Source organism: Scyliorhinus canicula, chromosome 8, assembly GCF_902713615.1.
Source record: "Scyliorhinus canicula chromosome 8, sScyCan1.1, whole genome shotgun sequence".
Classification (NCBI taxonomy): domain Eukaryota; kingdom Metazoa; phylum Chordata; class Chondrichthyes; order Carcharhiniformes; family Scyliorhinidae; genus Scyliorhinus; species Scyliorhinus canicula.
In genome coordinates this window covers 81,991,048-82,012,657 of record NC_052153.1, presented here as the reverse complement: position 1 = coordinate 82,012,657, position 21,610 = coordinate 81,991,048, and the positions used below count along the sequence as shown (strand labels likewise).

At 48.6% G+C, this 21,610-nt stretch overlaps 1 protein-coding gene across 2 annotated transcripts in view; it reads left to right on the top strand.

Moving 5' to 3' along the window:
• Positions 1–20,568, top strand: part of naa35 (N-alpha-acetyltransferase 35, NatC auxiliary subunit) — a 109,281-nt gene extending 88,713 nt beyond the window's left edge. The window contains exons 20-22 of one of the 2 annotated variants that reach the window (XM_038804842.1): positions 8,704–8,826; positions 9,183–9,263; positions 20,309–20,568. In XM_038804842.1, the coding sequence (XP_038660770.1) occupies positions 8,704–8,826; positions 9,183–9,263; positions 20,309–20,368 (264 nt within the window). In that variant the 3' untranslated portion in view covers positions 20,369–20,568. The remainder of the gene's footprint in view (positions 1–8,703; positions 8,827–9,182; positions 9,264–20,308) is intronic. The other variant, XM_038804844.1, reaches the window with a different exon arrangement.
• Positions 20,569–21,610: the final 1,042 nt, after the last annotated feature.

The window sequence follows — 21,610 nt, the reverse complement described above, 5'->3', positions numbered from 1 at the left end:
CCAGACCCCCTATGGTCGGAGCCTCGGAGTACTTTCTATCGACCTCCAGGATAGAGTCAATCAACTATTGCCTGGCTGCTCTCTCTACCCTGTCTCTGCGAGCCTTGTGTGCTAAAATTTCCCCCCCTGATCACAGCCTTCAGTGCCTCCCAGAATGTGGAAGGCGAGACTTCCCTGTTCCAGTTGTTAGTAATGTAGTCGACTATGGACTGTGATTTTTCCTGGCAGAAGGCCTTGTCGGCCAAGAGGTCCATGTCCAACCTCCATGTGGGACGTTGGGCACGGCCCATCTCCAACCTCATATCCATGTAATCTGGAGCGTGGCCGGAGATGACTATTGCGGAGTATTCTGCCCTTGTTATTCCTGGAAGCACCAATTTCCCCACTGCAAAGACGTCGATCAGGTGTATACTTTATGGCCCAGTGAGAAGAACGGGAATTCCCTCTCTTCGGGGTGCAGGAACCTCCATGGGTCCACTGCCCCATGTGTTCCATGAATGTTCCCAGTTCCCTAGCCATGCCTGTCGTTTTGCCCATTCTGGGGTTTGATCAGTCAGTGAGCGAGTCCTGTACGCAAAGTTGCCCCCCATGATCAGTGGGTGTGAGTCACTGTCAGGGATTTAGCACAGAGGGCTAAACAGCTGACTTTTAATGCAGAACAATGCCAGCAGCGCGGGTTCAATTCCCGTACCGGCCTCCCCGAACAGGTGCCGGAATGTGGCGACTAGGGGCTTTTTGCAGTAACTTCATTTGAAGCCTACTTGTGACAGTAAGCGATTGTTATTATTATTTCCGCCATGGTTTTCTTTATAAAGTCTGTGTCATCCCAGTTAGGTGCGTACACATTTACCAGTACCACCGGTGCCCCGTCTAGGACACCGCTGACCATGACGTACCGTCCCCTTGGTCCGTAACCATCCTAACCTCTGTAAGCCTCGACCTCTTACTAATCATTATGGCAACTCCCCTAGTCCGTAGTGTGAATGGTGCGTCTGTCCCACCCAGCTCTTTCTTACTAGCAGTCGGTCCCTTCTGCCTCAAGTGTGTCCTGAAGGAAGATCATGTTGGCCTTCAGGCTTAAGTGGGGGAAAATTCTGGATCTTTCACCGGGCCGCTAAGTCCCCTTACATTACAGGTGACTATCCTGATGGGGGGGGTTTCTGTCCCCTCTGTTCCTGCAGGATCATCCATACTTACTTGGCAGACACACCCCTGCACTCCGGGGTTTCTCTTTGTTAGGGGGCCGTCCAAAATGGCTGCAGTCACCGTTCTCACCATGAGGTCAGGCCCCTGCGCTCCAGGGTTTCCCTTTTTCCAGGGGGTACCCAACATGGCCACCAACTGCGTGTACGCCACGTGGACACACCCCTGTACTCCGGAGTTTCTCTTTGTTTAGTGGCTGCTTGCGGCGCCATCTTGTTTCCTCGGCCTGCTCCCTGCCTGCCAAAGCCAATCTGATTGCCAATTCTTTTTCTCCGTTCTATTCCTTATGTGTTCTGTGCTCTTCCCCCCCCCCCCCCCCCGCATCTCTCCCCCCCTGTATCCCCCTGCATTCTCTCCCCCCTTCTCTTCCTCCCTGTATCCCCCTGTGTTCTCGCCCCCCCCTTCCGCCAAGAGGCGCTCTGTGACTCCCCCTCACGGCCCGTCTTCCCGTGGTAGCCCTCCCTGCTACTATGGTGGCTCCCCTCCCAGGGCTGGTCTAGCTCTTTGTCTATGCCCTTTGACTGCCTGTTTTTCCTATCCGTCACCTCACCTGCTTTCCCTGTCCTCACTCTCTCCTATACCCGGTCTTTCTGGTCAGAACGAGGCAGTACAGTCCCACGCAAACACATACCAAGACTATAAGTGTCTGATTCTGTCTCAGTCTTTCAGCATCCCCCTCCGCCTTCATCACTGCCGTGCCTGATCTTTGTCCAGGCTTTTAGTCCGCACAAAGACATTTGCTTCTGTCGGAGTGTGAAAGTAATAGTCTTTGCTCTGGTACCTTACCCAGAGTCTGACCGGGAATAGCTGCCGAATCGCACCCCACTCCTGTAGAGGTCCGACTTTGCCTTGTTAAACTCGGCCTTGTTAAACTTGGCCCTTTTCTTTGCCAGTTCTGCCCAATGCCCTGATAGACCCGGATTCTGAGCCTTTCCCATGTAGTCGCCTTCATTTGTCTGGCCCACCGCAGGATCCTTTCCCAATCCTGGTCTCTATGCAGCTTCACTATCATCGCTCTCGGCTGCTCCCCTGCTTTGGATTTTGGTCTGAGTGACCTGTCGAGTTCTGGGGGATTGGGGAAGCTGTCCCCCCTGACTAGGTTGCCCAGAATTTGGGTGATATGGTCTGCCGGGTCTCTGCCCTCGATGCCTTCCATATATTCTGCCATCGGGTCCTGTTCTCCTGGTCCTCGACCTTTCCCTTCAAGCTTCCCTGGGCCGCCACCAACCTTTATTCTCTACCTCCAGAGGACGATCCTGTCGCTCTGGTCCGTCGAGGCTCTCTTAAAGCCTTGGATCGTCCTCTCTTGCGCCTCCACTTTCTTTCCCAGCCCATTGATTGTGCATTGTAGGGAGACCATCGCCTCAGTCACCACCACCTTCACCGCCACCTGGATCTCGAATTTAATCGCCTCCTTCATGGCGGCCAGCTCCTTTTTTCGGAAGGTCCTCAGACCTGGTGGGAGGGGGAGGCTGGTGCGGGTGTCGGTGCCGGTGTTCGAGTCGCTGGTCTCCCCAGTTCTTGGGCGGCTGGAGCTTCCCCCTCGCCTTGTGTGTCCACCGGCTCATTCACCTTTTGCTCGTGGCCCTTTCTGCCATTTCTGCCCTCTCGTCAGCCCGTCGAGCTTACATTCGCCGACATCTTCCCCTTTGTTGCTTCTTTTCCTCCTTTGAGACGTTTTCTGTTGGTTTTTCAGACCAAATTCTTCTAAAAAACGTTTCTTTTTTTGGTTCTGGATGGGAGGAGAGCCACATGGTGTGCTCAGCACGTCACCGTCACCGGACGTCAGCCTTCCACTAGCCCACTTGACCAGATTTCCATTAACCCCCTGCTTTGACCCTAAACTTGCATTTTTCTCTAGTTTTTCTGCTATTGCCCCTCATGCTGTCTCTAAGTTCATCATGTCCACAACTAAACTTCTGGCCACCCAGCTTCCCCTTTAGGTTCAGATATTAGCTAATATTGTTGACGGTTCTTTCTTTCTAAGTGGTATCCCTCCAATGTCCTAGGGGGTGCTTTTGCTAACACTGTTGGGGAGGTTTTAAACTAATGTGGCAGGGGGATGGGAACCAGATTAGGAAGTTAGAGGTCAGTAAAGAAGCAGCAACTAAAGCCAGTAAGGTACGAGACAATAAACTCAATGTGACTAAGGGGAAGAGTAGACAGGGAAGAGATGATGAATGCAAAGGTGGTCTGAGGTGCATTTGTTTTAATGCGAGAAGTGTAGCAGGTAAGGCAGATGAACTTAGGGCTTGGATCAGTACCTGGGAATATGATGCTATTGGTATTACTGAGACTTGGTTGAGGGAAGGGCAGGACTGGCAACTGAATATCCCAGGGTATAGATGCTTCAGGAGGGATAGAGAGGGAGGTAGAAGGGGTGGAGGAGTTGCATTACTCGTCAGAGATGATATCACAGCTGTGATTAAGGAGGGCACGATGGAGGATTCGAGCACTGAGGCAATATGGGTGGAGCTGAGAAATAGGAAGGGTGCAGTAACATTGTTGGGACTTTACTACAGGCCTCCCAAAAGCGAGCATGAAGTAGAGGTACAAATATGCAGACAGATTATAGAAAAATGTAGGAGCAATAGGGTGGTTGTGATGGGAGATTTTAACTTCCCCAACATTGAATGGGATTCATGTAGTGTTGGAGGCGTAGATGGAGCAGAGTTTGTAAGGAGCATCCAGGAGAGTTTTTTAGAGCAGTATGTAAATAGTCCAACTCGGGAAGGGGCCATACTGGACCTGGTATTGGGGAATGATCCCAGCCAGGTGGTTGATGTTTCAGTCGGTGATTACTTTGGGAATAGCGATCACAATTCCGTAAGTTTTAGAATACTCATGAACAAGGACAAGAGTGGTCCGAAAGGAAGAGTGCTAAATTGGGGAAAGGCAGAGTATAACAAAATTCGGCAGGAGCTAGGGAATGTGGATTGGGAGCAGCTGTTTAAGGGTAAATCCACATTTGAAATGTGGAAGTATTTTAAGGAAAGGTTGATTAGAGTGCAGGACAGACATGTTCCTGTGAAAATGAAAGATAGAAATGGCAAGATTAGGGAACCATGGATGACGGGTGAAATTGTGAGACTAGCTAAGATGAAAAAGAAAGCATACATAGGATCGAGGCAACTCAAAACTGATGAACCTTTGGAGGAATATCGGGAAAGTAGGACGAATCTCAAACGCGCAATAAAGAGGGCTAAAAGGGGTCATGAAATATCTTTGGCTAACAGGGTTAAGGAAAATCCCAAAGCATTTTATTCGTATGTAAGGAGCAAGAGGGTAACTAGAGAAAGGATTGGCCCACTTAAAGACAAAAGAGGAAATTTATGCGTGGATTCAGGAAATGGGTGAGATTCTTAATGAGTACTTTGCATCGGTATTCACAAAGGAGAGGGACAAGACGGATGTTGAGGCTAGGGATGGATGTTTAAATACTCTCGGTCAAGTTGTCATACGGAAGGGGGAAGTTTTGGGTATTCTAAAAGACATTAAGGTGGACAAGTCCCCAGGACCGGATGGGATCTATCCCAGGTTACTGAGGGAAGCGAGGGTCGAAATAGCTGGGGCCTTAACAGATATCTTTGCAGCATCCTTGAGCACGGGTGAGGTCCCGGAGGACTGGAGAATTGCTAATGTTGTCCCTTTGTTTAAGAAGGGTAGCAGGGATAATCCAGGGAATTATAGACCTGTGAGCTTGACGTCAGTGGTAGGCAAACTGTTGGAGAAGATACTGAGGGATAGAATCTATTCACATCTGGAAGAAAATAGACTTATCAGTGATAGGCAGCATGGTTTTGTGCAGCGAAGGTCATGTCTTACAAACCGAATAGAATTCTTTGAGGAAGTGACAAAGTTAATTGATGAGGGAAGGGCTGTAGATGTCATATACATGGACTTTAGTAAGGCGTTTGATAAGGTTTCCCATGGCAGGTTGATGGAAAAAGTGAAGTCGTATGGGGTTCAGGGTGTACTAGCTAGATGGATAAAGAACTGGCTGGGCAACAGGAGACAGAGAGTAGTGGTGCAAGGGAGTGTCTCAAAATGGAGAAGGGTGACTAGTGGTGTTCCACAGGGATCCGTGCTTGGACCACTGTTGTTTGTGATCTACATAAATTACCTGGAGGAAGGTATAGGTGGTCTGATTAGCAAGTTTGCAGATGATACTAAGATTGGTGGAGTTGCAGATAGCGAGGAGGACTGTCAGAGAATACAACAAAATATAGATAGATTGGAGAGTTGGGCAGAGAAATGGCAGATGGAGTTCAATCCAGGCAAATGCGAGGTGATGCATTTTGGAAGATCAAATTCAAGAGCGGACTATATGGTCAATGGAAGGGTCTTGGGGAAAATTGATGTGCAGAGAGATCTGGGAGTTCAGGTCCATTGTACCCTGAAGGTGGCAACGCAGGTTGATAGAGTGGTCAAGAAGGCATACAGCATGCTTGCCTTCATCGGACGGGGTATTGAGTACAAGAGTTGGCAGGTCATGTTACAGTTGTATAGGACTTTGGTTCGGCCACATTTGGAATAATGCGTGCAGTTCTGATCGCCACATTACCAGAAGGATGTGGATGCCTTGGAGAGGGTGCAGAGGAGGTTCACCAGGATGTTGCCTGGTATGGAGGGTGCTAGCTATGAAGAAAGGTTGAGTAGATTAGGATTGTTTTCGTTGGAAATACGGAGGTTGAGGGGGGACCTGATTGAGGTCTACAAAATTATGAGAGGTATGGACAGGGTGGATAGCAACAAGCTTTTCCCAAGAGTGGGGGTGTCAGTTACAAGGGGTCACGATTTCAAAGTGAGAGGGGGAAAGTTTAAGGGAGATGTGCGTGGAAAGTTTTTTACGCAGAGGGTGGTGGGTGCCTGGAACGCTTTACCAGCGGAGGTGGTAGAGCCGAGCACAATAGCATAATTTAAGAAGCATCTAGACAGGTATATGAATGGGCGGGAACAGAGGGAAGTAGCCCTTGGAAAATAGGAGACAGGTTTAGATAAAGGATCTGGATCGGCGCAGGCTGGGAGGGCCGAAGGGCCTGTTCCTGTGCTGTAATTTTCATTGTTCTTTGTTCTTTTAAGATACCATTATTATCCCTCACAAAAAACAGCCTTTGACCCCATCGCCCTTTCAAACTACTGCTCCATCTTCAACTTCATTTCCTCTCAAGATCTTGAACATTTCGCACTTCCCAAATTCATGCCCAACTCGTCCAGCACTCCCATGTTTGACGGGGCAGAGCCCAGATTGACAGGTTTCAAAATGGTTCTCAAAGTGCAGGTGGCATCCTATATGACTGTGAGAAAGATAAACTATCCCTCTGTTCTTATTGACCTGTCTGCAGCCTTTGACCACACCATCTTCCTCCAGTGCATCTCCATTGTTTTCCAGCTGGATGGGAATATACTCACCTGGTTCCACTTTCATTAATAATTGTAGACTGGGAATCATCTTCCTGCTCCCACAATGATACCTCTGGTGTAATCCAAGGATCTATCCTATTCGTCATCCACATGCTGTTTCCTGGAGATATCATCTGAGTACTGGAGCAGAAATAGCCTCCTTTTTAAATATTAGGAAGAATGAAATCATTGTCTTTGGTGCAAAAAAGCTCTAATGAAAGAGCATTGACCTGAAACTCTGTTTTGATATGCTGCCTGACCTGGTTGTTTCCACCATTTTCTGTTTTTACTATGGCTCCCATTCCCAACTCCGATCCCCAGCCACTGACTCATCCCTCTCCCTAGCAACTGTCTGAGACTAAAGCAGACTTTTTGTACTCTTGGTGTCATATTTGACCCTGAGCTGGGTTTCCAACCACATACCTGCGCCATCACTAAGACCACTAATTTCTACATTATCCAACTTTGCCTTGCCTCCGTTCACCTGCTGCTGAAACACTCATTGATGCCTTTGGTGCCTCTGGACTTGACTATTCTATTACAGTGGACTCCTGGGTGATTTCCCACATTCTACCTTTGGTAAACTTGAAGCCTTCCAAAACTCCAGTTTCTTTACTCACAACAATTCCTATTCAACCATCATCCTGGTGCTCACTTTCCAACCTTATCTTTAAATCCTACCGTTACCTCACCCCTTCCTGTCTCTGTAATCTCTCCCAACCCCAGAACCTCAAATCCTTGTTTTACTAACCTACCTTCCACCCTCACTTTTTCCTCATTAATCCTCTGACTTAAATGAATACAGAAAATGCTGGAAATATACAGTAAGTTGGGCAGCATCTGTGGAAAGACAAAAAGATTCGGCATTTGAAGTTGTTGAAATACCTTCTAATTTACTGTTCGCAATATCACAAAACTTGTTATTCTTTGAATGCCTTGTTTCAAGTGCGTAGTTGGTGTAACCATTACACTTGGTTCATTCCTCATTATAGCCACCATGACATTTAAGCATGTTGCAGTCTCGTTGTGTGCAGTGTCAGAGTAGATTTTCTACTTTTATTTAGAAAGTAATGTTTAACAGTTGGAAGTGTTGAAGAGAAATTTGCCTCCATTTGTGAATTGTCAATTTGATTACTGAAAGATAAAATGATTATTACAAACAATTTTAACTCGGAGAAAGCATTTTGAAAAATCCTGCATCAAAGTTGATCACCTTGTGGGAAATTAAACATTCAAATATTGGAAATTTGTCATAAAAACAGAAGAATTCTGGAAATACATAAGACTTGTCCACACCTGGGGCGGGATTCTCCCCTACCCAGCGTGACGGGGGGTCCCGGCGTAGGGGAGTGGCGCCAGCCACTCCGGGGTCGGGCCTCCCCAAAGGTGGGGAATTCTCCGCACCTTTGGGGGCTAGCCCCGCGCCGGATCGGTTGGCACCAGAAGACTGGCGCAAAAACCCGGCGCCCCCGGCAGCGGGGCTGGCCAAAAGGCTTTCGCTGGTCGGCGAATGCGCCAGCGGTGACGTCAGCTGCCGCTGGCGTCACCACCGGCGAATGCGCGATGTGGGTTTCTCTTCCGCTTCCGCCATGGCAGAGGCCGTGGCGGCCGCGCAAGAGAAAGAGTGCCTGGCCACCGTGGGGGCACCCCCTGAGGTCCGATCTCCCCCCCCCCCCCCCCCCCCCCCCCCCCGGGCGCGCCGCCGATCCCACCGCCACCAGAGGTGGATCAAACCTCGGCGGCGGGAGAGGCCTCCCAGCGGCGGGACTTCGGCCCATCGCGGGCCGGAGAATCGCTGCAGGGACCTCGCCGATCGGAGTGGCGTGATTCCCGCCACCGCCACTTCCCGGGTGGCGGAGAATCTCTGCTGGGGGTCGGAGAATTTTGCCCATGAAAAGAGAAGAGGTTGTTTAACATTTTTCATTTAAAAAAAAAGGATGATGAATTTTTCTAAACTTGAACCTGTTCATTGTCTGACAAAGATTGATGAACCCCCTCTCTTGGTTTGGTATTTTCTGTTATTAAAGTTGTTCATTAACAAAAAATACATTTCTCATTATTCATTCTGAAGCATTTTTCAATTTTGGTATCAAATAGGAAATGTCTGACCTCAACAAGTACACTCCCCCTCCTCAATCTTCTGACCTTTATATTGCTGCTAGCAAGCACTTCCAACAAGCTAAGATGATACTGGAAAACATCCCAAATCCAGACAATGAGGTACTGTGCACTTTACTGTAAAATATATTGACAGTATAATATTTTTGTAATGACATTTTTGAGGTAACTGATATGGCATTTTTACATTTTGTGCTGGCTTTGTAGAACCCCAAATGTACATCTCGTTACTTCTGTTTGAGTAGCTTACTTTAGTTTCATCCACCAGCATTAAGTATTTTCATAAGTGGTATTGTAAGCAACGGCCAAATATTTACTTTATTAATCTTCCATTGAATCTGCTATTCAATGTACACTAATGCTCAATATACCCCTTTTTTGGGATTGCGGAGACTAATTGTTCCTTTTTCCAGCCTGTATGTGACATTTTCCCCTATGGCGTACAATTTGTTTTTCAGGTTAATAGAATATTGAAGGTTGCAAAACCTAATATTGTGGTGATGAAGCTGCTTGCAGGAGGCCACAAGAAAGAGTCCAAGGTAAGTGTTAAGACGTTGAGAAATACTATCACATTATTCTGGTTCTCATTTTTGAAATGTTATCTGCACCCAGGCAGATCCTAACTTTAATCCCTGATCTATGCTGAGTTGCCTAATCTAAGTAGGGACAAAAGTGAAAGTATTAGTAATTGACCAGAGCACCTATTTGGGAGGTAGAGATCAGTTAGGGCCCAGCTCCTTATCGTTGAATAAATAGTGCTGGAAGTTGCATATACATGGTATTAATCTCAGCTTGATGCTCCTGAAGTTTTCCAAGATAGAAGCCTAGATTTGAGCAGCACGGTAACATAGTGGTTAGCACAGTTGCTTCACAGCTCCAGGGTCCCAGGTTTGATTCCCAGCTTGGGCCACTGTCTGTGCGGAGTCTGCACGTTCTCCCCGTGTCTGTGTGGGTTTCCTCCGGGTGTTCCAGTTTCCTCCCACAGTCCAAAGATGTGCAGGTTAGATGGATTGGCTATGCTAAATTGCCCTTAGTGTCCAAAAAGATTAGGTGGGGTTACTGGGTTATGGGGATAGGGTGGAGGAGTGGCTTTAAGTAGGGTGCTCTTTCAAAGAGCCGGTGCAGGCATGATGGGCTGTATGGCCTCCTCCTGCGCTGTAAATTCTATGATTTTCTGATGGGCTGGGGTTCCAGTTCCACGCTAGACGATGTTTAACATGGAATTGACCACCAAGGTGCAAACCATTGTCTCACAAGATTGAAAGCTACCAAAACCGAAGTTATTTATTGGCTATACTCTACTGGGCAACAATCAGAAAATAGGGTGGAAAGGTATAATGCCAACTCCCTATTCCCTGGAGTCCATCTCAATTTCTATAAATTCAAAAAGCAACCACCCATTTCTGAGAAGCTCCATGTATATTAAGTGAACATGGCATAATGAGCTAAAATTTTTGCCATTCTATCTCATTGCATTATCTATATAAAACCAAAATTAAAGATTGCTAAACTTTAATTTTCTATAACTCATCATTGCAAGGGAATACATGATGAACAGCAGGACCCTAGAAAGCACTGAGGATCAGAGGGACCTTGGTGTGCATGTACACCGGTCTCTTAAGGTAGCAGGGCAGGTGGATAAATTGGTTAAGAAGGCATATGATATATTTTTCTTAGCCGAGGCTCAGAGTTAAGGAGCAGGGAGGTTACGCAGTAACTGTACAAAACGTTGGTTAGGCCACAGCTAGAATATCCTGTGCAGGGACTCCGGTGTGCACCATGGAGTGAATGGTCACACACACGGCAGCTCCTGCTAAGATCACAGAAAAGAGCTTTTTTAAGCAATATGGAGTGGAATTTTTATGAAAAATTATAGGTGAATGTTGGAGGAGTACTTTCCCCCAGGAGTGATATGTTTCTTGGTTTCCAGTCCTGCAGAAACAGTGTAGGATTTGGCTGGGGCTGCAGCAGAGAGACAAAAGCCTATTCAGCATGCAGGCGGGGGAAGGGCTGCGGGGGAAGGGCTGTGTTAGAGGCTTCAAGCTGGCCTGAGGGCCCTTGTGAAAGCTGGATTCTAGCAGCAAAGGGAACAACTGGAAAAGATCTCACCAAGGGCTCTTTTAAGGGCCCGCAACGGCGCTGATTTGATTTTTCCCCAGGCGCTTGGCGGCCGGTGGATGGGCTGGACTAGAAGTGGAGCGACCAGAAAATCAACTTTGCAGCAGAAGAAGGTGCGAGGCAAAAAGGACAAGATGGCGGCGGGCGGGGAACCGGCAGCGTGGCAGCAGTGGGCGAGGGAGCAGCAGGAGCTGCTGCTGCGCTCCTTCCAGGAACTAAAAGCTGAGAGCCTGGAGCCGTTGAGGGCATCGCTGGACAGGCTCGGGGCGACTCCGACGGCGCAGGCTGCGGAGATTCGGGAGCTGCAGCAAAAGGCTTCAGAGAACGAGGACGAACTCCTCGGCCTGGCGGTGAAGGTGGAGTCGCATGAGGCACTTCACAATAAATGGTTGGCAAGGATGGAGGAGATGGAGAACCGCTCCCGCCGGAAGAATCTGCGGATTGTGGGCCTCCCGGAGGGGCTGTAAGGTTCGGATTTGGGGGCCTACGTGGTCCTGATGCTGAACTCGCTGATGGGCGCGGGGTCGTTCCGGGGACCCCTGGAGCTGGAGAGTGCCCATCGGGTGCGGCTGCGGAAGCCCGGGCCGAACGAGCTATCCAGGGCGGTGCTGGTCCGATTTCAACGCTTGGTCGACCGTGAGTGTGTGCTTCGTTGGGCGAAGAAGGAGAGGAGTAGTAAGTGGGAGAATACGGAGATCAGGATCTACCAGGACTGGAGTGCAGAGGTGGCAAAGAGAAGGGCTGGGTTTAACTGGGCGAAGGCAGTGCTCCACAAGAAGGGGGTCAAGTTTGGCCTGTTACAGCCGGCACGCCTGTGGGTCACTTATAAAGACCGCCAACTTTATTTTGACTCCCCGGAGGAGGCCTGGACTTTTGTCCAGGCAGAGAAGCTGGACTTGAACTGAGGACCGGGGGCTGGGGAATGTTGTACACAGCCCGGAGGCTTTGTCCTCCTTGATATCCTTTCGCTCTTTTTGGTTCTATTGGACGATGTTTTTTTTTTTGCTGTCTTGCCTTTTCTTTTCTGCTTTTCGGGACTGTTATCTGTTTACTTGGTGTTTTATCATATGTTGGGATTTTTATTATTTTACTGGTTACGGGTTTGGGTGGGGTTCGCGGCCCTGTTGGGTCATGTGCCTGTCTTCCCGCGTTTTGGGTCACGGGGCGGGGCTTGGGAAGGGGGCGTGGGCCTCTCTCCCGCGCTGGAGAAGCAGGGGGCAGGGTCGGCATTGGTGGAATGGTTGGGGGACACTGGGGAGGGTAATTGGGGTGGCGGGAGCAGCCCGGGTCAGCAGGAGTCGGCTGACTTACGGAAGTTCAATGACCGGAGTTACGCAGCTAGTGGGGGGGGCCTAGCTTGGGGGGGGAGGATACCGGGTTGCTGCTGGAATGGCCAAGACGGAGCTGGAACGTGCGGAGGGGGTCGGGATGCGGGTCTGTCGCTGTGGGGAACGGGCTGAGCGGGGAGCGCGGGCACGTGGCGGACTACGGAAGGGTGATGGCTAGTCGACGGGGGAGGGGGGCAGGTGGCCCTCCGATCCGGCTGATCACCTGGAATGTGAGGGGACTGAATGGGCCAGTCAAATGGTCCTGCGTGTTCGCGCACCTGAGGGGGCTGAAGGCGGACGTGGCTATGCTTCAGGAGACGCACCTGAAGGTGGCGGATCAGGTCAGGTTGAGGAAGGGGTGGGTGGGCCAAGTGTTTCATTCGGGGCTGGATGCAAAAAACCGGGGGGTGACGATCCTGGTGGGGAAGAGGGTGTCGTTTGAGGCATAGAGTGTGGTGGCAGACAGCGGCGGGAGGTACGTGATGGTGAACGGCAAGCTGCAAGGGGAGCGGGTGGTGCTGGTCAATGTATATGCCCCGAATTGGGATGATGCGGGTTTCATGCGGCGCATGTTGGGCCGGATTCCAGATTTGGAGGTGGGGGGCCTGATAATGGGGGGGGGGGGGATTTCAACACGGTGCTGGATCCGCCACTGGATCGATCCAGTTCCAGGACGGGTAGGAGGCCTGCGGCGGCTAAGGTGCTGAGGGGGTTTATGGACCAGATGGGAGGGGTGGATCCTTGGAGGTTCGCGAAGCCGAGGGCCAGGGAATTTTCATACTTTTCCCATGTGCATAAGGCCTATTCCCGGATCAACGACTTTGTTTTGAGTAGGGCGCTGATTGCGGGGGTAGTAGACGCTGAGTACTTGGCGATAGCCATTTCTGACCATGCCCCGCATTGGGTGGACCTCGAGCTGGAGGAGGAGAGGGACCAGCACCCGTTGTGGCGCTTGGAGGTGGGGCTGCTGGCGGACGAGGATGTGAGGGGGCGGGTTCGAGGATGCATCGAGAGGTACCTGGAGGCCAACGATAATGGTGAGGTCCGAGTGGGGATGGTCTGGGAGGCGCTGAAGGCGGTGGTTCGGGGGGAGTTGATCTCCATTCGGGCCCACAGGGAGAGAGGGGAGCAGAGAGAAAGGGAGAGACTGGTGGGGGAGATGGTGAGGGTGGACAGGAGGTACGCGGAGGCCCCGGAGGAGGGATTGCTGAGGGAGCGGCGCAGCCTTCGTGCTGAGTTCGACTTGTTGACCACCAGAAAGGCGGAGGCTCAATGGAGAAAGGCTCAGGGTGCGGTGTACGAGTATGGGGAGAAGGCGAGTAGGATGCTGGCACACCAGCTCCGTAAGCGGGATGCGGCTAGGGAGATTGGTGGAGTTAAGGACCGGGGAGGAAATGTGGTGCGGAGGGGGGGTAGACATTAATGGGGTCTTCAGGGACTTTTATGAGGGACTATATCAGTCCGAACCTCCGGCGGAGAAGGGGGGGATGGGGCACTTTTTGGACCGGCTGAGATTCCCGAGAGTGGAGGAGGGATGGGTGGAGGGTCTGGGGGCGCCAGTTGAGCTTGAGGAGCTGGTTAAAGGGATAGGGAACATGCAGTCGGGGAAGGCGACAGGGCCGGATCTGTTCCAGGTTGAATTTTACAAGGCATATGCAGACCTGCTGGGCCCCCTGTTGGTTAGGACCTTCAACGAGGCGAGGGAGGGGGGGCTTTGCCCCTGACGATGTCTCGGGCGCTGATCTCCTTGATCCTTAACCGAGACCAGGATCCCCTGCAGTGTGGGTCATACAGGCCGATCTCACTCCTGAATGTGGACGCCAAGTTGTTGGCAAAGATCTTAGCCACGAGGATAGAAGATTGTGTGCCGCAGGTTATCCACAAGGATCAAACGGGGTTTGTGAAGGGGAGGCAGCTGAACACTAATATACGGAGGCTCTTGAACGTTATTATGATGCCGGCGGTGGAAGGGGAGGCGGAGATAGTGGTGGCGCTAGATGCGGAGAAGGCCTTTGATCGGGTCGAGTGGGGGTACTTGTAGGAAGTGCTGGAAAGGTCCGGGTTTGGGGAGGGGTTTGTCAGTTGGGTGAGGCTGTTGTATGAGGCCCCGATGGCGAGTGTGGCCACTAATAAGAGGAGGTCGGAGTATTTTCGACTATACCGAGGGACAAGGCAGGGGTGTCCCCTGTCCCCCCTACTTTTTGCGCTGGCAATTGAACCCCTGGCTATGGCGCTGAGGGAGTCGGGGGATTGGAGGGGGCTGGTCCGGGGTGGGGAGGAGCACCGAGTGTCGCTCTATGCAGATGACCTATTGTATGTGGCGGACCCGGTTAAGGGAATGCCGGTGGTGATGGGGATTCTCCGGGAATTTGGGAATTTCTCAGGGTATAAGCTTAACTTTGGGAAAAGCGAGCTGTTTGTGGTACACCCGGGGGACCAGGAGGGGGGGATTGGGAGGCTTCCACTGAAAAGGGCGGATAGAAGCTTCAGGTACTTGGGGGTTCAGGTGGCCAGGAGCTGGGGGGCCTTGCATAAGCTAAACCTCACAAGGCTGGTGGAGCAAATGGAGGAGTTTAAGAGGTGGGACATGCTGCCGCTGTCTTTGGCGGGTAGGGTGCAGTCAGTCAAGATGACGGTGCTCCCGAGGTTCCTGTTCCAGTGCCTCCCCATCCTTATCCCGAAGGCCTTTTTCAGGCGGGTTAACAGGAGTATTACGGGGTTTGTGTGGGCACACGGGACTCCAAGGGTGAGACGGGTGTTCCTGGAGCGGGGCAGGGATGGGGGGGTCTGCCGTTGCCCAACCTCTGTGGGTATTATTGGGCTGCCAACGCAGCGATGGTGCGTAGGTGGGTAATGGACGGGGAGGGGGCAGCATGGAAGAGGCTGGAGATGGCATCCTGTGTGGGTACGAGCCTGGAAGCGCTTGCAACGGCGCCGCTGCCGCTCCCTCCGACGAGTTATACCATGAGCCCGGTGGTGGCAGCTACCCTCAAGATTTGGGGGCAATGTAGGCGGCACGGGGGGGAGGTGGGGGCCTCGATGGTGTCCCCGATACAGGAGAACCACCGGTTTGTTCCGGGGAGAATTGATGGCGGGTTCCTGAGTTGGCACAGGGCAGGTGTCAGGAGGCTGGGGGACCTGTTCATAGTGGGGAAGTTTGCGAGCCTGGGTGAGCTGGAAGGGAAGTTCAGGCTCCCCCCGGGGAACACCTTTAGGTACATGCAAGTAAGGGCGTTTGTCAGGCCCTTTGAAAGGGTGAACTCCTCCTCTTCGTATGCGAGGCTTAGCCTCATACAGTTTAAGGTACTGCATAGGGCTCATATGACCGGGACAAGGATGAGCCGGTTTTTTGGGACAGAGGACAGGTGTATTAGGTGCTCAGGGAGCCCAGCAAACCATGTCCACATGTTCTGGGCATGTCCAGCGCTGGGGGAATTTTGGAAGGGTGTAGCAAGGACAGTATAGAGGATGGTAGGATCCAGGGTCAATCCAGGCTGGGGACTAGCAATATTCGGGGGTTGCAGTGGAGCCGGGAGTGCAGCCGGCGAAAGAGGCCGGTGTTCTGGCCTTTGCGTCCCTAGTAGCCCGGCGGAGGATTCTTCTTCAGTGGAAGGATGACACCCTCTAGACCAGCAACACCCTCTAGACCAGCAACATCCTGGTAAACCTCCTCTGCACCTCTCCAAAGCCTTCCCATCCCTTCTGGCAGTGTGGCTGTAGAAGTGGATTTCATTTGGAACTTCGCTGATAGGGTTAATATAACAGTTCTGAAAAGCTCTGTGAAAGAGATGTCAACAGGTCAAGGGATGAAATAAAGGGAGTGTGTCTGACCGGCATCTGTGAAAGCAAAGATGTCAGAAGGTTATGGGATGGAATATAGGGAGTGTAGCCAGGCTCCATTTAATGGCCTGACCCGCATCTGTGAAAGCAGAGAGGTCAAAAAGGCAAAGAATGGAATGAATGGGAACCGTTACTTTATTGCAGAGATAACGTAATTAAGCTCGTTTGACCAGTTGGAACAAATAAACATTGAAATGTAAAAGGAAGGGCCTTGGAATGAGATTAGCCAGATGGCCATGGGATACAAAAACCTTTGTATTAATATTGATAGTGACTTGTGCTAATGATTATGTCAAAAATAACCTCCCGACCTCGAAGAATAATTCCATATATGTACATGTTCTGGATCCTTGCCAAATCATAGGTGTATGGAGGAATTTAAGGGGACCACCCCTAAGCTGTAAGATGTATAAAGATACCGTCCTTATTCTGGGATTTTGGCACTTCTCGAAGGTGGTTACCCGACTGCTTAGAGATTTGTCCCGGCCGTAAATAAACGAATATTCGTTACTGACGTGTTCGAGTGTTTTACTTCTGGACTGACGATCAGATACGTGAAAGCGCAATTCACATGGCGACCAGAATTGTGCACAATATTCCAAGTGCGGCCTGACCAAGGTTCGATACAACTGGAGCATGACTTGACAATTTTTATACTTGATGCCCCGTCCAATAAAGGCAAGCATTCCATATGCTTTCTTGACTACCCTGTCTACTTGTGTTGCCACTTTCAAAGATCTGTGGACCTGTACACCCAGACCTCTCTGACTTTCTATATTCCTAACAATTTTGCCATTTACTGTATATTTCCTCTCTATGTTAGACCTACCTAAATGCATTACCTTACATTTGTCCGGATTAAACTCCATTTGCCATTTCTCTGCCCAAGTCTCCAACATATCTATGTCCTGCTGTATCTTCTGACAATCCTCAACACTATCTGCCACTCCACCAACCTTGGTGTGATCCGCAAACTTAATCAGACCAGCTACATTTCCCTCCAAATCATTTATTTATATTACAAACAACTGAGGCCTCAACACAGATCACAGTGGAACACCACGAGTCACAACCTTCCATTCAGAAAAACACCCTTCTACTGCTACCCTCTGCCTTGTATGACCGAGCCAGTTCTGTATCCATCTTGCCACCTCACCTCTGATCCAGTCTGATTTCACCTTTTGTACCAGTCTGCCATGAGGCACCTTGTCAAAGGCTTTACTGAAGTCCATGTAAACAACATCCATCGCCCTCCCCATACAAGTCATATTTTGTCACGTCCTCAAACACTTGAGATGTATAAAATTATGAGAGGCATAGATAAGAGTAGTCAGGAAGAAACTTTTCTCCTTGGTGGGAGCAATCAATAACCAGGTACGGGGAAGGAGGTTTAATGGGGATGGGAAGAACTTTTTCATGCACAGCGGTGTGCGAGTCTGGAAATCACTGCTTGAAAGGATTGTGAAGGCAGAGACCCTCATACAAGGCTATGGGCCGAGTGCTGGAAAAAGAGATTAGAATAGTTAGGCAGTTGTTTTAGACGGGGGCAGACGCAGACGCGATTGGGGGAAGGGGGGGCCTTTTCTGTGCTGTAGACCTTTATGACTACACTAAAGAGTTAGTATAGTTTTTTTAGTTGTTTTCAAGCGTCTTTCAAAATGTTATTTTCTGTATAATTTATTAGCTATTTGCTTGAGAGCTGCCATTTCTTTCCATGCCCATCGATTTTCCACTGGGCATTCTGTGAAGAAGGTGTTTTACAGAATGTCGGGAAGCATTGTACCTTGCATTTCCCACAAACTGGTATCCCTACATCAAACTATATTGTCCCATGTGCATATTTCTAAAGAGCCATTCCTGTGAGGGTTTTGCTTTACAAGTAAATCCTGAAACGCATGAAATGTAGCAATGTGGCCGAGAGCTTCCCTTCAGATGACCATTGCCGCTTTCCATTTTGTGAGGGGAGTGCTGACTGGTGGTGATTTAACCTGAGGATCACCACACCTCGGGCAAGGTTCAGAAGGCAGGCCTTCATGAATAACCTCAGCCGGTACAGGAAATGAACCTGTGCCGTTGGCCTCGCTCTGCATCACAAACCAGCTGTCTAGCCAACTGAGCTAAACCGGCCCCTCCAGCACAGTACCACCAGCAGCCATGAAAGATTGTTTTCTCGGAACAACAACTTAATTTATCCAGATTTCGCAGTCAGCAGTGATGGAACAGTGCTCATTGTTAATCCATTAAACGGGTACCTGCTTCAACCTTTTGCAGGTTTTTGAGCAGCACTTTATGATTCCTAGAAATCCTTTCTAGTGCAGCATCCTCTACAGGTGAGAACAGCATCAAATCCGTTGTGGCTCTATTTTACCGAGTGACCTGCTCAGCCATTAAGTCTAATCTCTCGTCCATGCTGAGTTAGTTAGCTGTTCTTATCCAGGGCAGCAATACAATTAGTCCCAGCAGCGAGGAGAGAAAGACAGCCAGTGGCTGTTACTCCAGGTCACTATATATCAGTGGTGGGCAACCTTTGGCCCAGGGACACGTGCAGACCATTCCGAGTGCTGTCCACAGAACATTTGTTGATAGTTGCCAAGTTGCCACATTCCACTGATTCCCATCCTTATAGTTTTTTTCCTACCAGTACGACTGAAGTGAGATGCATACTGATTGCTCACATTGACTCAGAGCCCCATCTCTGCTTCCAAAACGTGTAAATATTTACTATTTTGAAGTTGATAGTTCTGTTAATACTCAAATTAAGCATTTTCTGTAACTCATTATGAAATATTCAGCATGTCTTTTATGTTTAATTTTATTCATGGGATTAGTGAACAAGTCTGGTTTCAATCTCTTGGCCCAGTGAGGTGAAAGAGGACTACTCATGCAGCCCATTCACTGTTATGTTATATATGGACTTCTGCTGGAATTGTGTATGGATATTGGATAAAGATAGGACTGGGCTGAGCTACAATTCTTTCCAAGGTTGAAATCATTGCGTCATGGATCACATTAAATGTGGCAACCATGCTAAAAGCCTGACCAGTTCTGTACCCTAACAAAGATCCAACAACCTTTTCAGGCCTGCTGCTAGATCATGAGATATCAAACTAATTCTGGGAAATAGCTAATGGGACTAAATGTTTGTTCTAAAACTCATTAATTGGCATTTTTTAAATGTCTATGTTTAATCGATAAACATCTCAACTATTCACCCACAACAACGTACCTCACTCAGCAGCAATAAATGCTCAAAAATCTGTGCCTATTTTCTGATCTCTGCCAGGGCTGCCAGTTTATGCTCAAAACATTTAGGCTCATCTTCCAGGAACATATTTTTGGTTTAATTGTAAACATTCCTACTTTTTCATAAACTTTTCTGCTGCTTTATTCTGCATATAATTTATATATATTTATAATCAAAATTTAAGACTCCAAATAGGATGCCTGTATTTCACAGCCTTGCATTTTCAGATGCAGATTTTAGGATGGTGGTGGCAATTAGACAATGTTGAAAGATTGAAGACAAATAGTAAGTGAACACGAGCAGGAGCTTGGTGCAGTTATATGGCTCAGATAGATGAGTGTCAAGAATGGGGCAGTAGGGGCAGCACGGTGGCCTAGTGGTTAGCACAGCTGCCTCACGGCGCTGAGGTCCCAGGTTCGATCCCCGCTCTGGGTCACTGTCCGTGTGGAGTTTGCACATTCTCCCAGTGTCTGCGTGGGTTTCACCCCCACAACCCAAAAAAAAATGTGCAGGGTAGGTAGATTGGCCATGCTAAATTGCCCCTTAATTGGAAAAAATAATTGGGTAATCTAAATTTATAAGAATGGGGCAGTAGATTAATTTGAGGCGCCTATTGGCTGGAAGATTGATGGGGTGGAGGCGAGGAAGAGGTTAAAATCATTGAGAGATAAGTAAATACAAATATGCAGAGTGATTTTAAGCATTTGCAAGAACTGGCCATCAGATATAATAATAATCTTTATGAAATGAAAACCGCTTATTGTCACGAGTAGGCTTCAATGAAGTTACTGTGAAAAGCCCCTAGTCGCCACATTCCGGCGCCTGTCCGGGGAGGCTGGTACGGGAATCGAACCGTGCTGCTGGCCTGCTTGGTCTGCTTTAAAAGCCAGTGATTTAGCCCAGTGAGCTAAACCAGCCCCTTTATTAAAGGCTTTTCAATATATATACTGGAGATATATAATGTAGTGAATGCAAACTTGATATGCTTGCATCGTTAAGACTTGTACAATTTAAATCTGCTTTTGAAATACTTGATAATTCTCTTAAATTTCAGGTTCCTCCAGAATTCGATTTTTCTGTTCACAAGTATTTTCCAGTCGTCAAGTTAATCTAACTCCAGTGGAGATAATGGCTCTGGATAAAGCTGAAGTTCAACACTTGAAATATTTTGTTCCAGCTGTGGCTATGTTCCAGAATATGAGAAAGGGACTATGTAAAATTCAAAGCTGTAGGCACATCAACAGCAATGCTTTGTATATGCTGCTGTACTGTGTTAATACTGTGACCAGAATAAAAATATAACTTTTTAATTTGTTTTGATACCACTAGTGGATGAAAGCCAAGCCTCTCACTCAGCACAACCTTTTTATCTCTTGATAACTGTAATATTGTAAATTTCAGCCATATTTTAAAAATGTCTTAAATTACCAACTTTCTAAGGTCATAAGTTTGTCTTTTCCACCAAGAAAGGAAAATCAGAGCAAGCTGCGGACTGTAAATCGCCAAATGCAAGGAGGACAACTATAAAATGAGAGTAATTACTAAAAACCAACACCAATGCAGAGCATCTAATCCGATTATGTTCCTGTAAGGGACTTAAATGTTTAGAGAAGAAATCCAGACACTACTCCCGATTTACTTTTAAACAAAAATGTTATTGTACATCAAAAATTCTTTTTTTATATATATATATATTATATAAAGTGTTCCTGGCACTGATGCTTAGGCTAAAATAATCGAGGCTACGATTTGTATTGCATTGTCATAAGTATTACTATTTTTCATTTGAGAAGTTATTGAAGCCTTGTCATTATTGAAGCTGTCATTATTGAAGCCCTGTTTAACTACTTGGATAGAAAGATCAAGTACTAACTGTCTTCTTGAATGGATGTAAAAGATACTATGGCATTATTTTGAAGACCTGGGGACAAGGATGAAAGAACTGTCTGAAATGTTTTGGTGACAAGGAAACATGCAGTTAATGCACTTTTAATGATCTGCAGTGAATGCAGCTACTTCTGGGCAACCAAGTTGATAGATACATTTGTTTTCCTTGTGTTTACCCCCCCCCCCCCCCCCCCCCCCCCCCCATATCCATCAGGACTGGTCCAATGCATTTGTATGAAACTACCAAAGTGAGCTCACGATTTCAGCATTCAGTTACAGAATTAAGTAATAATAATAGCTTATTGTCACAGGTAGGCTTCAATGAAGTTATTGTGAAAAAGCCCCTAGTCGCCACATTCCGGGACCAAAAGAGATTGGGGCCGGGCCCCCATTGGAATGCCATACTCCGGCACCACGATAGCAGTGTGAATGCGTTCCACTCCCCACGCTGGCAAATTGTAGCAGCAAT